Raw genomic sequence first — 17,662 nt, 5'->3', positions numbered from 1 at the left:
GAAGTACCACATAGACAAGGTCTCAGCAGCCATCAAACAGGCTCCTTTATAGGGCGTGAAAGAGTTAAGCAGACTGAGAGAGAAGTATAGGAGATGTTGGATCTGAGGGCAATCCTGAGTCCCAACAGTTTAGTTCTGTTTTTACATGTTTTATGGCAAAATATAAGCAAATAAACAAACATTCCTATACATTTACTTGATCCTGTCACAACAGCAGTTTTAAGAAAAGGTTTGAACTTTGTACCCTCACAAAGGGCATCAACAGCAAATATCATAGACTTAAAAACTGTTTTGTAAAAAAAACTTTAAACATAGTTTTAGGAATAACAAGTTTGTCTTTAACGAATGCCCTAACTCGGATACCGAAAGGGTTAATGAAGGGGACTATTTCTACATAGGTTTGCCGGTGGTATTTCAAGTGAATCACTTGTGAAATGTTTAGTTGCTTCAGGCGTCACTGACCCTTTGAAGGATGAAAGTTTTGCCCCCTCTCCCCACCCCATCCCTTTAAAAAGAAAAAGTACATTTAATGCCACACTAACATTTTTCTAGGGCTTGAGTATTTCAATACCAAACCTGCTAGAAAATGGTTCAAGTTATCAGACAATGAAAGGAAAACTCTCCAAGGGTTGATTAACAATAAAGATATAAGAATTATGAAAGCAAACGGACGGCCATTGTTATAAAGGATACCAAAGCTTATAGATTTAAAATGAATGAAGCCCTGGCAAATAGAGAGCACTACAAAATTGTCACCCCCTGAAGAAATTTCACTTATTTAACTACAGTGACGTGTTTGGTTAACATGCTTAAGCAGGGTCTTACTACTGACTGGGAACTTGATTTTATGACAGTGGACTCTCCCACTATAGGAAGAATGTTTGATATTCCCAAAGCACACAAAAAAATCACAGGATTCTCCCTCGAGACAAACTGTAGCTTCCAAGAAAATAAAAACTGAATACATTTCAGCATTTTTTTTTAGTTTTTTTTTTCCCTGAATCCTTTGGTACAAAATTCTCCTTTTTACTTGAAAGACTCCTGTGAATTTTTAGATGAACTATTTAAGTTCCCTACAGTGTCAGGTAATTGTACCTTGGTCACATAGTGGCTTTGTACATGAGCATTCCTCATCAAAGAGGCTTAGACTCAGTTTCCGATTATCTCGCTAGATGGACAGACGCTCCTTCCCGCAGGATTAAGGAGTACACATCCTTAATTAAACTGGTATTGGAAAACAACCTCTTTAACACCATTTATGGGCAGTTACAAGGGGTATCAATGGGGACTAAGATGGCACCAGCATATGCCAACCTGGTACTTAGTGCATGGGAAGTCAATACTTCCCTTTGGAAGGTTTCCAGTTTGCGTATTTGTATAAAAGGTTTATTGACCATATATTTTTCATGTGGTTGGGGGCTCCCAATGAACTAGATTCTTTTTTGGTTAAACTTAATGAAAGCATTGATCTCCTAGATTTTCCTCTGTCAGGTAAGGGAAACAAAATAGCATTTTCTGGACATTTCCCTTTCTTTCAACCCCCCCCCCCCCAAGGAATTTGTGTCTTCCATCCAAAGGAAGGATATATTTCATAACAATTACCTTGACTTCTCAAGTCAGCACCCCAGTTTTATGAAAAGAAATATAGTTAAAGGTCAATTTGTCTGTCTGAGTAGGATCATTAGTTAACGACACCTTACTTTTGCAGTAATGCCACTATCTTATGAAACTGTCTGCAGATAAATATTACTATGTTAAGCTGTTATTTAACTGTTTTAAGGAAGTGGCAAATTACAGGTCCACCAAATTCCTACCTATCCTTAAGTACGGGTTCAGTAGTGCTAAAGGCAATTTATCAAATGAATGCAACAGATTTCCCCTTCCTATTTCTTTAGACTCTGAAGGTATCAGGGGTATTAAAAGCAGTCGAGTTAGTTAAAGCTTTATGGCCTAGCCCTTTATTTTCATACAAGAAAACCTGTTCTTTAAAGTCCTTTTTGAATCCAATCCTTCACAAAATAGGTCACCCAAGTTACCCAGGTATCTACACCTGTGGAAGATGAGTTTGTTGCCAGCACAGTGATCAAGGGGATAAATTTCTATTGAGACCACTCAACCTTACTTTTCATTTTGTAGAAAAGTTTGTCTACTTAGGAGTGTCCTCTTCTTGCGACACCTTTTACGTGAGGAAAACCACTAGAAGACTCAGCGACAGGATTAAAGCACATTTTCAGGCTATTAGAAAAGGGGACTGTAAAAATGTTCTAGCTAAGCATATTAAAGTTAACACTCAATGCTCAGTTTTTAAATTCATTGTGAATGAAAAAAGTTTCCATTATTTTTGGTGACTGTCATCCATTACTGGAAGTAAAGGATCTCAAATGGCAAGTTAAACAGTGGACACGCCCCCAGACTAAATGGACATTTAAATGTAAATAGCACTCTTAGATGGAATAAATGATGTCATTAATATGCTAATTAGCATTGCCTTATAGTGGTATTAAATGCTTAGTTGTGTTCCATATTTCTGATGAAGTTAGACGTGAAACATTTTACGACTGAAAGTGCTCAAAATTCTAGTTATGTCTTTAGTGATCGCTTATTAAAGCTGTCTTATTCTGAATGTAGTTCTTCCATTTTTCAGAAGATATTTTTTTATTTTATTTAATTTCATGCTGCCAGCATTGGATAGTGGTTTAGCTTTTTTATTCCTATATATTTATAGGTACACAGGCACGTATTAGACTACCTGACCTCGTCGGGCCATTTTAAGCCTAACCAATTTCCCTTTTTGCGCTTGAAATAACTTATCCCATTTAGTTATAAATTAGCCTTACCCATCCCATGGTGAATAACTATACATTACCCCAATGAGAATAACAACGCAGCGGTGGTGCAGCAGTAGCGTTGCTGCCTCACAGCAAGAGGTTCTCCTGTTAGATTCTCGGCTAGAGCGCCTTCTGTGTGGAGTCTGCATGTCCTCCCCGCAGTCGAGTGGCGTTCGAAAGACGTGCAGAATGGGCGTGCCTTCATTGAATGTTGGGCGTCGAGCTGGCACCTCGGCACCCATAAAAATCTATTGCCAATCATTAGCGGACCGGAGTTTCGCTGTGGCAACCCCTAACCGGGAAAAGCCGAAGAACAACCCCAATGAGAATAACTGGAATCATACCACAGATCATTGGAGGTGACCCACATATGGAATAAAGCATTTAGGAGCTGCACCTGCCCAGTGGTAGTACAGGGAGCAGTCCTAGAGTAAATTTTCCGATTCCCTTCCACAGCTTAAGTTCCGCTTGAAAATGGACAGTAATGAACTTTGTTTTACATATCCAGTGCAAAAATATACCTGTCCCTCAAAATCATGCTGTTAATGTTGCAGAAAATATTTAGATTCTGAGTATTTCTGATGTCATATGACTTGCTAATGTGCAGTAAATCCAACAGTAATGGGTTGGAAAATGCCTTGTATGCCAGTCACACATAACCTCTTAGCAGTCTGTAGGATACAGAGTATAGTGACAGGGCTTCAAGTTGGTCCAAGTAGGACATGGTGTTTAGAACTTGTATCCTTTTAGTAAGGTATCTCTGTAGTCATTCCAGTTGTTGGAAATGTCTGGACAGAGATGCATGCCAAAGGGGCATTATTTTCAATGACTGGCCTAATGAGGACCAAGAAATTTAATACACATTAATAGCAGACACACATTAATAGCAGACATTCCTGCCATGTAATTTGAAACAGCCAAGCCCAGGAATGTAAAATGGAAGGAGAGTTAGGATGATGGGTGGGAAACATCAGCTGAGGAGCCCCCCAAAAACAGTCCAAACTGAGACCCACAATTGCTAAGGCTGGCCTTGCATCTAGGAATCTTAGAGAATGTTGGCCACTATGAATATAATTTAACAATATCTTGGCTTCTGGAAATCTATCCACACAGACCCTATTACAGGGAGGTACTGAAAATATCCAGGCACCTTATTCTTGAGTCAAATAATAGAAATTCTATCAGTGCCCCCCCCCCCCCCCCCCGCTTGAAAATATACTTGGCCCAGCCCAGTGACTACAGCAGCTGAAAACAAGCTGTCAGAGTATCAACAAGCAGCTGTTGTTGTTCTGGAGGAAGCATGTTATTCAGCAGAATGTGCCAACTATCAGACATAAAAAAGTGCACTCACTCAATGCCTTTACAACTAAGGTTACAATTTCCCCCATTTTGAGGTGAAGTTCTTTTTTTCAGCAGAATTCCAATAAATCTGTCACTAACTGAATTCAAGAAAAAAAATGTCCATACATTTTTTCACTGTAAACACTGAATATATCAAAATGTTATGGAATACAACAGTAATAGGCACAAGACAAACATACACAAAGCTTTTTGAGCAACTGTGTAGTCAAACAAGGTTTAATACAATGGATGAAGGGAACTTTTCTTCAATAAACTATAACTTCCCTAACACTAACTACATGTCAGGACTGTTAAAACAGAGGATTTTTAAGCAACAATATCATCGTTTTACAGCAAGTCCAGAACAGTTTCAAAGACGTAACAATACTTTCAGTTACTGGTCAAAACTCTCCTATGTAATGTACAGCACAAATAGTAAAAACATGTCACTCAGTGCATTCCAGGGCAAACTGTATTTGTTTTCAATAACAGATTTGGCAGGTAACACGCATGAATTAGCATACGCGGTTTACTGGGTAATTAAAAGTTAAAAACAAAGCACTACAAATGATGGCCTTGTACACAAAACTGGGTTTAATGTATCAAATATAACAGGTCCCAAATCTACAGTTATACGAACGTTTACGCAAATACGCACACTAAGCATCAAATGGACAATATAAACTACATCCTTAAAGACGAGCTAAACAAAACGCCATGTTGTAATCTAAAAAGAACCATGCAAACTTGAGAAAGTGTTTTTCATTAGCAACCCAAGCATAAACAGACAATCATGTCAGCGAGTGATTCTTTTATTTGGAATCTTCTCAAAACACTTCACGTGAAATCTAGCAGCATAACTTTAGTTTGTTTGTTTCTTTCTTAAGACCAAATAAACAATCTGCAAATTACTAAAATACTACTTACTGCACACAATAATTCTATAAAAGTAATTATGAATTTCTCTAAATAGTCCACGCCCAGACAAAAATACTGCAATCTGTCATCATCAAACCCATGATTAAGGAGAAACAAATGTTGCAACTTACCTTTATTTCCCTGGCCTTTAGGTCTCTGTTATGGGAAGAGTAAGAAAGACATAATCAGTACAGAAAATAATGTAGCTGCAAATCTAAAGCAAAAAAGTTGCTTGCAGCCTAGTGCACCATCAGGTATTGACTTTGGGCCATGGGACACTACTATATAGGTACCAATTAACTGCACAGTCTCGACTCTCTTTATTTAGGCATTTAACTTTATGTTTACACCGCCACACAAGCTGAGAAACATTCCATAATCTTTACATCTCCTTTCTTGTTTGGTACTGGTTGCCAAAGTGAGCTCCCCTCGCTGGACTTGTAATACTACAAGTCCGAGTTTTGGCCTAGGCTATGTGGTCTCTCTCTTGTGGCCCTGGCCTGACTGACTCCTGTACTGGCTTACTTGCTTACATCTGACTACTGTACCTGATCGACACTGGTGGCAGACATTCTTCAGGAACCAGAGGGTTGCTGCTGTCCGCTAACTATATGTAATCCCTTCTCCACGATTGTGTCTTTATGATTAAAAATAATAATTAAATCCTTAAGTCACTGTACTTGTCCGTTTACAAAGTACCACTAAAAGATTGCACTTTCACTTTTTACAGTCTGTAAATGTTTGGGTGTTTTTTTTTTTTTTTTTCTTCTCTTACTATATTCCACAATGGCGGAGAGACTCCAATCTTACTTCCGCTCATCGGCTTCCTGACCTTCCGTTAAAGACGTGCCGCTGATGTATCACGTGGCAGACCCGCCTCGAGCGTACAGCTGGTTTCTTCAGAGGCATCAAGTTGGAGAGATAATTTATTTATTATATAAAAAAAAGTTGTACTGAGTAGGCCGAACAGAATGATAGTCCATGGTGTAGCATTGTGAGCTATGCTAAGCGAGAAAATTCTTTATATAACAGAGCTCTGCCCTGTAAGCTTTTTTAGAACTGTTTAAAGGATGTCTCACACACACCTCTCAGTCTTTTGGTGCAATAAATTGGGACAAAGCCCCCCAAATAGGGACAACTTCTAAATGTTGTCTTATAAACTTATGAAGTTGATCGAATAGCGGGCTGTAAATTAGCATGCATTTTCTGAAGGGTATGAAGTCTGAAACTCAAATTTCACTCATTTTTTACTGACTTAACTCCTCGATTTGCAAAATAAACACACATTCCAAGTGGAACAAACCAAAACTATGAGGCAAAAGTCTGGATGCTCTTCTAAAATCTAGACAGATGTATGGGTTGTCGCATAACTTTAGATGTCTTCAGGTTCTGGAAAAAGGTTTTCCATGGGCGAACAATTCAAATCCATTTAAGCAGTCACCAGCAGAAGGACAACAGCAGCCATCTAATATAGCCATATTACAGCATACTACCATAACTGTCATCACTATTATCTGACCACTCATAAAGTTCCATCTTTGTCCATCATTGACAGGGGTGACAGGTGCTCACTGAGGTTTCTTTTTTGGAGATAAACTCTTGGCTAGGCTTGTAAGGGCCCCAGGGGGCCATTAGCCTAGTAACCTCCTATGATCCTATAAAATGCGTTTTGCATTACTTCCCTGCCATCCATTTATTTAATATGAAGGTTAATGTGCTAACGAATACAGATGTCAGTGCTCTAAAATTAAAGGTAATAAAATCTGCTGTTGCAGTTGGTACGCTCATTTATTACTTTAGACAATGGTAAATGCTGTCCAAATAATGGTTTATAAGTTTAAATATAAAGAGTCACCTCTGTCCAGACTTTCGCACAATATCCAGACTTTTGCAGAAATGGAAATAGATGATCCGCTGTGGCGGCCCCTAATGGGAACAGTCAAAAGAAAAAGAAGCTGCAGACTTTTGCCTCTTATTTTTGGTTTGCTTCTCATTAAATTTGTAGTTTTCAAGCAAATCACTGAGGACTGAAATTGCAAAATAATGACATAACATACACTGGCGTTTCAGACTTCATATCCTCCAGAAAAAAATGAATGCTAATCTAAAGCCTATTATTCTATCAACTTTCTAAATTGTGAAATAAATATTTAAAACCTGTCAAGATTTTGGACCCCACCCCTCTACATTGTTTTTGATTTTGTCCAGATTTCTTATGTGAAGAGGTTGAGAGGTATGACCATACCGCTCTCATGTAACAATAGTTTAATGAATTTGCCTTCAGATTGTGCCTTGCTGCTACTTTTACTGCTTTTCTTTATAAAGCTCAGCATCTCTGTAACAGTGCATACTTTTTTAAATAACTAAATTAAAGCTTAAAAATATTCACTGTCACTAACTGTATGGAGTCTAGTAACTGAAAATCACTGAAAAATGTGGACTGTTCCCTTTTCCGACCCTCTAATATGACATTTAATGTATAGTGGTTGCATGATTTAGAAGCATATAGAACTATATATTAAAAAAATATGGAACTATATATTAAAAACATGAAAATAGATTTTTCCACAATAGAAAACAAACCACGGAAACCCCATACTACTACATTTTGCATTGTGTGGTTATAGACGTGGAAAGAGGAAGTGTCTGGCACTAGGTCACTTGTGTAAGAATAGTGGTAAGAAAATAAATTCACTAAAATGGAAGAAACTAATCTACATCTGAAATGGATGAATGTAGTAGAAGACTACTGTTTGTGGGCACTGTAAGTGTGGAAAGACCACTTATCATGCAAAAGTATGAAACAGAAAGCATGAAACAACAGGATCACTTATAGTCCTGAACTGTAACACAATCCCCGGGATTTATGAAGGTTCTGTTCCTTAATTTTTTTTCCCTGTGTGCAATAAATAAAGTTTAAGCGTAGCTGCGCGGGTTTGCCTGTTATGTAGCTATGCCTAGCAGAGTTTAAATATGGAAAGAAATTAAATAGAAATATAGACAATACAAACAGTAAAACCGGAATAGTGTGGTGGTTAGAGCATTTGACTAATACACAGTTAATCACAATTCGAGCCCCACAGCAATCCATGCATTTTCGTATGTGAAACACAACTAAAATGTATTTTTCATAAATAGGTAGTGAATATTATTATGTATATGTTAACCAGGGTAGTGTAGCAGCCCCAAATGTGAGGTGTCAGTGAAATTTAAAGTTTAAGCAAGATTTAGCATAGCTAAGCGGATCTGCCCACTGGTAATCAGAGGTTAGCATCTACCCCTTTAAGCAATGGTTATCTTTGCTAAGCGGGTTTGCCCAGTGCTTAGCTTAGCTCAGCAGTTTCAAAACTGTCCAATCACGGAAATGAGCAGGAAATTAGCCCTATTTTATCCTCGCAGGCAGGAATACAGCTCATAACCAGTTGTAGCTCCCCACTGTAGGCACTATGGCTGGTGTAGGCGAAGGTGTGCGCTTTCGGTTGCAGAGCTGGGGCATTCAGAAGTCCAAGATCATGGTTGGTCTCCTCATTAAAGACCATGAAGGGCCACTGCTGCAGGAACAGTACCAGGGCTCCCAATACAAAGTGGAGGCCTGAGACCATCTTTCCCGAGATCTCAGCACTACCACTGGCATCCCTCGGACTGGTGAGCAGGTCCGGCACCACTTTGCCGACTTGAAGCGGAGGAAGAGGGACCTTTTGGACCAATGGTTCCAAGATGCCCGGGCAGGGAATGCTCCAACCATGTGTAAGTATTAGTCATAATAAGTGTTCTCCAAAATCCAGCCTGTGTATGTGATGGATAGGTATGCATAAATGTTTTCTTCTTATCTCTTGTACAGCTGCAGATGAGAGGGCTGTGAACTTGGAAGCCCACGCCAGCTGGCTGCTAAGGCTGCGTCGTGAGGCTGATGAGTAACAATCTAGCTGGTATTATGTAGGGCAAATAAAAAGTAGTAGAATGTCACCTTGCAGTATTTAAAAATGGGTATGGTTTTTAATGACTGAAGAAGCCAGTAGGAGAGTAATAGTGACATTCAGGTTATATATCAATAAAAGTGTAAGTACTTGTCAATAAAAGTGAAAACCCCAGACTGGTTGTGTTTACTCTGGTATTGAATGACTTGAAATGTTGAATCTGATATCAGAATAGTAATGTTGTGTTAACCACTGTTTTCCACACTGTATTATGTCAAAAGGTATGTATAGGAATGTATATAAAAGAATGTTGTAATCACAAAGTCAGATTGTACAACCAAGAGAGAACTAGACAGAAAACATTCAAGAAAAAAACAGCAGTTTCCCAATAGCTTGTTCTGATGCAACACAAACTTGTATTTTTAGCAGAAACAGCCATGGTTCGAATCCCAGGAGTTGTAGTAAGCTGTATGCAAAATTTCAACTAGGATTTTGTGAATATGTGTAGAAACTGTCAGGTAATGTCAACATAAATTTCCTCCACAGGTCTTCCAGGTAAGAGAAGGTATAAAGTAGCTGTAAGAAGGCTGTAGTTATACTGTGTCCAACACCCATAGTCCAACACCAAAGCTGCAAATGACAGGATAAGTACATACACCAAGTGGTCTCCCCTAAGAAATGTTCAAAAGTGTCATGCTGTCACAGTTACCAGTCCCTGCTACCAACAACCAGGGTGACCAATAGAAATCAAGGCAGAGTATAGCAGTAACACACACACACACACACACACACACACACACACACACACACACACACACACACAGTATGAGTGCACATATGTAACCCTGACTATGTATATATGGGTTAGAAACAGGTAGTGTTAACAAACATTCCCTCCACAGGTCTTCCAGGTAAGAGAAGGTATAAAGTAACTGTAAGAAGGCTTTAGTTATACTGTGTCCAACACCCATGGTCCAACCCTAAGGCTGCAAATGACAGCAGGATAGGTATATACACCAAGTGGTCTCCCCCAAGAAATGTTCAAAAGTGTCAGGCTGTCACAGCTACCGGTCCTTGCTACCAACAACCTGGGTGACCAATAGAAATCAAGGCAGAGTATGACAGTAGCACACACACACACACACACACACACACACACACACACACACACACACACACACACAGTATGAGTGCACATATGTAACCCTGACTATGTGAATATGGGTAGAAACAGTCAGGTAGTATTAACAAACATTCCCACCACAGGTCTTCCAGGTAAGAGAAGGTATAAAGTACCAATAAGAAGGCTGTAATTATACACTGTGTACAAACATACCACTGCCCAGACCAAGGCCATAGGTTGGTGCAATAATACCTGTAGAGTAATGATTAGAGCAATGATCATTAAAGCTGTGACCACTGCAAGAATCTACATTTGTTAATTGACATCTCTCTCTCCCCCACCTTATCTTCACCAATAATCTAAACACATAAATGATTGGGAATGTTTTCCACCAAACCTACTTTTGGGGCATGTGTCCTATTGTTCTACAAATGTTGAAATGTATTCCAATTAATGTTCCCTGTTCAGATACTATCATACCAACACCAAGGCTGCAAATGACAGCAAGATAAGTACATACACCAAGTGGTCTCCCCCAAGAAATGTTCAAAAGTGTCATGCTGTCACAGTTACCAGTCCCTGCTACCAACAACCAGGATGACCAATAGAAATCAAGGCAGAGTATAGCAGTAACACACACACACACACACACACACACACACACACACACACACACACACACACACACAGTATGAGTGCACATATGTAACCCTGACTATGTATATATGGGTTAGAAACAGTCAGGTAGTGTTAACAAACACTCCCTCCACAGGTCTTCCAGGTAAGAGAAGGTATAAAGTAACTGTAAGAAGGCTTTAGTTATACTGTGTCCAACACCCATGGTCCAACCCCAAGGCTGCAAATGACAGCAGGATAGGTATATACACCAAGTGGTCTCCCCCAAAAAATGTTCAAAAGTGTCAGGCTGTCACAGCTACCGGTCCTTGCTACCAACAACCTGGGTGACCAATAGAAATCAAGGCAGAGTATGACAGTAGCACACACACACACACACACACACACACACACACACACACACACACACACACACACTATGAGTGCACATATGTAACCCTGACTTAACAAACATTCCCACCACAGGTCTTCCAGGTAAGAGAAGTTATAAAGTAACAATAAGAAGGCTGTAATTATACACTGTGTACAAACATACAACTGCCCAGACCAAGGCCATAGGTTGGTGCAATAATACCTGTAGAGTAATGATTAGAGCAATGATCATTAAAGCTGTGACCACTGCAAGAATCTACATTTGTTAATTGACATCTCTCTCTCCCCCACCTTATCTTCACCAATAATCTAAACACATAAATGATTGGGAATGTTTTCCACCAAACCTACTTTTGGGACATGTGTCCTATTGTTCTACAAATGTTGAAATGTATTCCAATTAATGTTCCCTGTTCAAATACTATCATGTTGCTATCAATGTAACCTCCATGCCAGTGTAATGCCTGCTGTGGTTCCATATATGCATGTGTTTTGTTTGCTATGCAAATGTTCTAGATCTGTTGTTTTGGGTTAATGGGAATACTCATGCATGCTGTTATAACTAATCCTGGAATGTGTTTACTATTACTGTCAAAGGAAAAATAAACTTCAAAATGATCAATACGCGGCAGGTTCAGGTTAAGGCACTTTAATCTTGCAGCAAGGAGACAAAAACATGCTAATACAGAGTTTGTCTAACTAAAATCAGGAAGTAAGATCATCTTTATACATTTTCTAACAAGACATTGCCTACCAAGCTGACGTAACAGATCACAAGTTCTAACATCATTACTTCATAGCAGCTGTTTGTCCATGATTTTCTGCTTGCACTATCAATTTTATGAAAAACTTCCTAAGATAAACACCATGGCCTTGATGACCACCGGTTAGATGCAACTTCCCTCTATGTTATGTTACCATTCAAGGTACTATAGCTAATTCGAGCACAAAGCAAGTACAGATTCTTCAAGCAGTCTTTTGTTTCATGTATCTCTTCTTTTCCGCAGCTGTGCATGTTCTCATAACATGAACAGAGCTGATTGTTCATATTCAATCACATTATAGAAAACAGTATTGTTCTATTCATTCACTATTCATTCATTTTCCTGACCTAGCAGATAATCACCTGCTTCTCAGTACATTTCCAAAAGGCATAACATGAATTTTGCTGTGCTAGCAAATACTAGGTCAGGGTGCATCTTGCAATTTCAGAAGCATACTGCAGTTTGAAAAATCATCTTATAATTTCATACAGAATTAAGCTGTACATAAAATAGAATGAAATGTGTTAAATCTTTTAGCTTCTAATAAGCACTAAACATATATATTAATACATATTTCTCTAACATTTCCCCCCTGTTAATACTTTTTATTCTATTTTCAAAAGCATAAACAGTTTGCTTCTTCTCCTAATCTCTTCCATTTTGGATTTGCAGTTAAGAGAGTCATTTAGTTTAGACTTATGAAAGCATTTCACTTTTCAACAATTCTTCAATTTCAGTACTTTGATACAAAGTCTCAGAAACTGACATGTCTATAAAATCTTTGATTAACTTTTTCATGCAGGGAATACCACAACAGACGCATGCTCCTAATAGGAGTAATCCCACACAAATGGCAATCAGGATGTTCATTAGGATGGAACCCCACCCCCCAAACAAATTCTGGAAAAAGTCCGTCAGAGGGTTTGGGCCTGGTTTGGTCACGGCCGACACTTGCTGGATCACCTCAAGATGGTCGTTTATCTCATGCTGGTTATCAGGAATATACAACAGCATTCTTCTTTGATTAAAGCGCACGTACCACCTCTCGCCGCTAGGTTGAATTCGAGAGCCATGCGGTTTTGAAGAACCACAGTTCTCATAGCGTTTAGTTCATCAGTCATTAATTCGAGAGCAGAAAAAGTTGCATTGCTCATAACTTCAAGAAGTTTGGACAGTTTTCTCAGCTCCCAAATCGATTTCACTGCGCCATATGCAGGGGCTATGCCTGCCCATAATATAATAGTGTCACTCAAGTCCATGTGTGTCAGTTTATCTTTGTTCTTCATGGAGTTATGGTTTCTCCATCCTGCTTCGATTCGTCCCACTGGATTCTCGGGTCTCTTGACTGGATTTCCAGGTTTACTGCTGACCTCTCTGACGTTTCGAATTTTCCCTCGAGGCAAAGCTGCAGTGTGTCGTATGGCCGGAACCAGGTAACCCAAAAAACAACTGCCGGACCAATTCTCAGGTAGCCATTTGTATGCCTTTTTCCCACAAACAAAATAACAATTCTCTACTTTAGTATTGATATATGCTTGCCCTGCATGAAACATTTTCTTATCAATGATAGAAAGTTGCTTCAAAAGAACAGGATTATGCTGAATTTCACTAAGAGTTTTTTGCATTTTCTCAAGATATGAGTCATAGTTTGTATCACAAATAGTTTCTGCCTTATTAGCCTTGATATAACATTTATAAGAAACAGTCACATTGCAATTGCTCCAACCCACCTAAATAGTGTCATTTTTATAAAAACATACAATTCCTTTTTGTGTAACAGGTAGGTACAATGCTATTTTGTCTTGTGATTTTACAGGTGTAGTATCAAAAATAAAATTTTCCCAGGTCTCATTGACCCCTAGGGGGACAGCAGTCATTAATAATTCCCCGTATGCTGTTGGTATATCTGTGCAAATCCAGCAGTTCAAAACATTAAAAGTTTCAGCATACACATATTTAATTGCTTGGTAAGTGTTAAAGTTTGGATGCCAGTCTATGAGTAACACATCACATTTGTTCAGTTCAACTCGTGTGGCTGAAAAAAGGAAAGGCCACAGCAAAAAGGTTATTGTTACCAGTATAGCTAACTGGATGATCATGCAATTTTTCTGAGGTTGTTCTGCATCCCTGTTTACTCTATACCTGGTCATTTTGTTCTCGTTGTATAACAGTAACAAGGTTTTTGTCCAGTTCAAAGTTCTTGACCAGTTTGCAGTGCGTCAAATGGATCCAGGACACATGTTCAGCTATCTTGACCACAGTGGGTGTTGCCAGCAAAACTTAGAATGGTCCTTTCCACTTCGGAGAACTCCAATTTATTTTCTTCACAACCTTCACCCAGATCCATGACCCTGGTTGTACTACTGCTTCCGATGGTCTGGTCTGTTCTTTATCTGAAACAGAATTTAACTGCAGAAGTTGTTTGTTATTCAGAAGTCTCCTCATATACCCTGCAAGTGAAGTGTCGGCCTCCTGGTCTGCAGGTATGAGAGGTTTCCACTGAGGTATATAATATGCCCTCCCAAACAGTATTTCAAAAGGAGTTAACCCCTTTGAATTTGGAACAGTTCTCATGCTCAACAGTGCCAGAGGCAGACAGTGCACCCAGTTATTCTGTGTCTCACTAATCAATTTCCTAAGCTTATATTTCAGAACCCCATTATGCCTCTCTACTAATCCTGCAGATTGGAGGTGGTATGCACAATGGTTTTTCAAGGAAATCCCGAAATAACGGCTCAATTGTTGTATGGTTTGATTTACAAAGTGTGTGCCATTGTCACTATAGATCTTTTCTGGTATGCCAAATCTAGGAATAATTTCTTAATGAGGACTTTTGCAACAGTAGCTGTATCTGGATTTTTGGTCGGAAAAGCTTCCACCCATTTGGAAAACATATCTATAATGACAAGACAGAACTTTTTATTTTCGCATTTGCTTAGTTCTATGAAATCCATACAGATAGTATGGAATGGGTACGGTGATGTAGGGAAACTCCCTTGCTGAGGCTTCAGTGCCCCCTGTGCATGATGCCTGTTACAAACATGGCATGCTGCACATACATTTTTTGTGTAATTTGTAAATCCATACGTTGTAAACACTCGATTCACTAACTGTACCATTCCCCCTGTTGAGACATGGCACTGCCCATGGCTCAACAAAGCTGCATATCTAAACAAGTTAGACGGCAAAACTGGTTTTCTTTCTTTGGAGATGTACAGCCCTTTCTCAGGAATTGCTCCTCATTTTATCCATTTCTGTTTTTCAACATTTGTAGTAAGTGTCTGCATTGTTTTTAACATTTCTAAATCTAAAATCTCAGAAGGTTGTAATTCCTCACTCAAAAGAAATACTTCTGAAGCTGAAGCTGCCTATTTTGCAGCTGTATCAGCTCTCGCATTACCTTTTGAAATCCTATCCTGTTGCTTGGTATGAGCTACGCATTTACAAATAGCTACTTTCTGAGGTAAATGAATAGATTCTAACAAATCTAAAATAAATTGCGCATGATTAATCGGTTTACCAGTAGATGTTATCATTCCTCTATTTTTCCACTGCTGCGCAAAAACATGTACAGTAGAAAAAGCGTACTGGCTGTCAGTAAAAATGTTCACACATTTACCCTTTGCCAAGGTACATGCCCTTGTCAAAGCAATCAATTCTGCTGCTTGTGCAGATAAGTTGTGTGGTAAAGACTTTGCTTCTAAAATCTCAGTATCAGAAACTACTGCATACCCTACTAGATTCTGCCCTGTAGGACCCATTTTGCATGAGCCGTCCAAATAGTATGTCACCTCGGCATCATCCAAGGGAACATCTGTGAGATCTTTTCTAGGCAGTGTCTTTTGCTCAATCTCCTGCAGGCAGCAGTGTGGTTTGCCATCTGCAGGGGTTGGGAGAAAGGTTGACGGATTCAAAGTTGTGCATCGTTCAATTGTCATATGAGGTTGGCTCAACAGTATGGTCATACAGGAAATATGTCTAGCAGGAGAAAGATATGCTACTTTTTCTTGCAGTAAAATAATCGCGACTGCATGAGGCACTCTCAATGTGAGAGGGTGGAATACCACTACTGAGGCTGAAGCCTGTACTGCCATTGCAGCTGCGACTACTGCTTGTACACAGTGGGGCAAGGATCGCGCCACTGGGTCTAGCTGTGATGAATAGTAAGCTATGGGGCGTTGCTTGTCCCCATATTGCTGTGTTAACACTGATGTCATATAGCCTTGCTTACAATCTACAGTTTGGAAAAATCGTTTATGATAGTTCGGTAATCCTAAAACTAATGAGGATGCTATCAGTTGTTTCAGTTTGCAGAAAGCTGATTCTGCTTCTGGTGTCCATTGTAATGGATCTTGTGCTGCCATAGGCTTCTTGTATATTAAGTTGGTCAGTGGAGCAGACTCCAAGGCATAGTTTGGAATCCAACTCTGACAAAAATTGGTCATACCTAGGAAGGACATCATTTCCTTCTTGGTAGTCAGTTTGGGTGCGTGTAAGATTGCTATTTTCCTGTCTTCATCTAATATTCTGCCTTCTTTGGATATTACGTATCCCAGGTATTTAACCTGCTTTTTCCAAAGCTGCAGTTTGTTTTTGTTTACTTTGTGTCCTTGAGTGGCTAGGAATTGTAATAATGCTATGGTATCTTCTCTGCATTCTTGCTGTGTGGGGGCTGCCAGCAGAATGTCATCTACATAAAGTAAAATCTGGCTGCCTTTCGGTGGGATAAATCCCACCAAGTTACTTGCCATTTCCTGTGCGAATATTGTTGGGCTCTCACAATATCCCTGTGGTAGTCGCATGTATGTATACCTTTTCCCCTGAAATGTGAATGCAAACCAATGTTGGCTGTCAGGGTGTATCGGTATTGAGAAAAACGCATTGCTAATATCTACCACAGAAAATGACTTCTGTTGAGGCTTCAAATCATTTAATAAGGTGTGTGGATCTGGAACCGTAGGTGCTCTAGGTATAACTGCGTCATTTACAGCTTGTAAATCTTGGACCATGCGCCATTCTCCATTTGCTTTCCTAACAGGAAATAAGGGTGTGTTACATGGTGAATCGGGAGATTCTATCAATACTCCTTCCTTAAGTAAGGCTGCTATTATAGGTTTGATTCCTATTTCTGCATCCTTTCTTAAGGGATACTGTCTCTTTTGAGGTCTAAATGCTGACTTTGGCGTGATAGTAACTGGTCCTGCTGTACGAATAAGTCCTACATCTGATTTCCCTGTTGACCAGAGAGTCTCTGGTATACCTCGTAAGGCTTTTTCTTCTTCCTCTAGTAAGAGTGCTACTCAGCTGTCCTCACTTGCCTGCAAGTGCACAGCTGGGTGTGTCTGTGTTATCCAATTCAACCTCTGCTTTTGTACTCCCTGTTCTGACAGTTCCAATTCTGTCTGTTTTTCCCACCTTGTGACTTTTTCTCCTAGGTCTGCCCACTTCACATTCTTGTCTTTAGTTAAACTAACATGTGGTAATTGATTAGATTTATAAAGTGCTAGGAATTCCTGGGGTAATGAACAGCTAACTACACTGATCCCTTCTGTGTCCCAGTACAGATTACGCAATACTAATCTGTTAGCATGGTTTCTAAACAGTTCTTGCTCATATTCTTTATCAGGTCCTGATGTGCTACAGTAATATAGAGTACAATGCAACAAATGCTTTTTATCAGTGTCAAGGGAGGGGGACTTAATGATGGCTATGTTCATCAGTTCTTCAGTTACTGCCCCTGGACAAGTCGTAACCAAGTCCTGG

The 17,662-nt window shown here is 39.4% G+C and overlaps 2 protein-coding genes across 3 annotated transcripts in view; both read right to left on the bottom strand.

Annotated features, from left to right (window-relative positions):
• The window catches only part of YTHDF3 (YTH N6-methyladenosine RNA binding protein 3), a 259,745-nt gene extending 253,781 nt beyond the window's left edge, over positions 1–5,964 (bottom strand). Inside the window, exons 1-2 of one of the 2 annotated variants that reach the window (XM_044067709.1) lie at positions 5,863–5,964; positions 5,219–5,243 (exon numbers count right to left, since the gene is read on the bottom strand). In XM_044067709.1, the coding sequence (XP_043923644.1) occupies positions 5,219–5,243; positions 5,863–5,907 (70 nt within the window). In that variant the 5' untranslated portion in view covers positions 5,908–5,964. The other variant, XM_044067715.1, reaches the window with a different exon arrangement.
• Positions 1–17,662, bottom strand: part of TTPA (alpha tocopherol transfer protein) — a 1,432,408-nt gene that overhangs the window by 582,413 nt on the left and 832,333 nt on the right. The window lies entirely within an intron of this gene.

The sequence above is a fragment of the Protopterus annectens genome, chromosome 1.part0 (assembly GCF_019279795.1).
Source record: "Protopterus annectens isolate FY-2018-M chromosome 1.part0, PAN1.0, whole genome shotgun sequence".
NCBI lineage: Eukaryota > Metazoa > Chordata > Ceratodontiformes > Protopteridae > Protopterus > Protopterus annectens.
The sequence above is the reverse complement of the archived record's forward strand: the minus strand, read 5'-3'. Positions and strand labels throughout refer to the sequence as shown.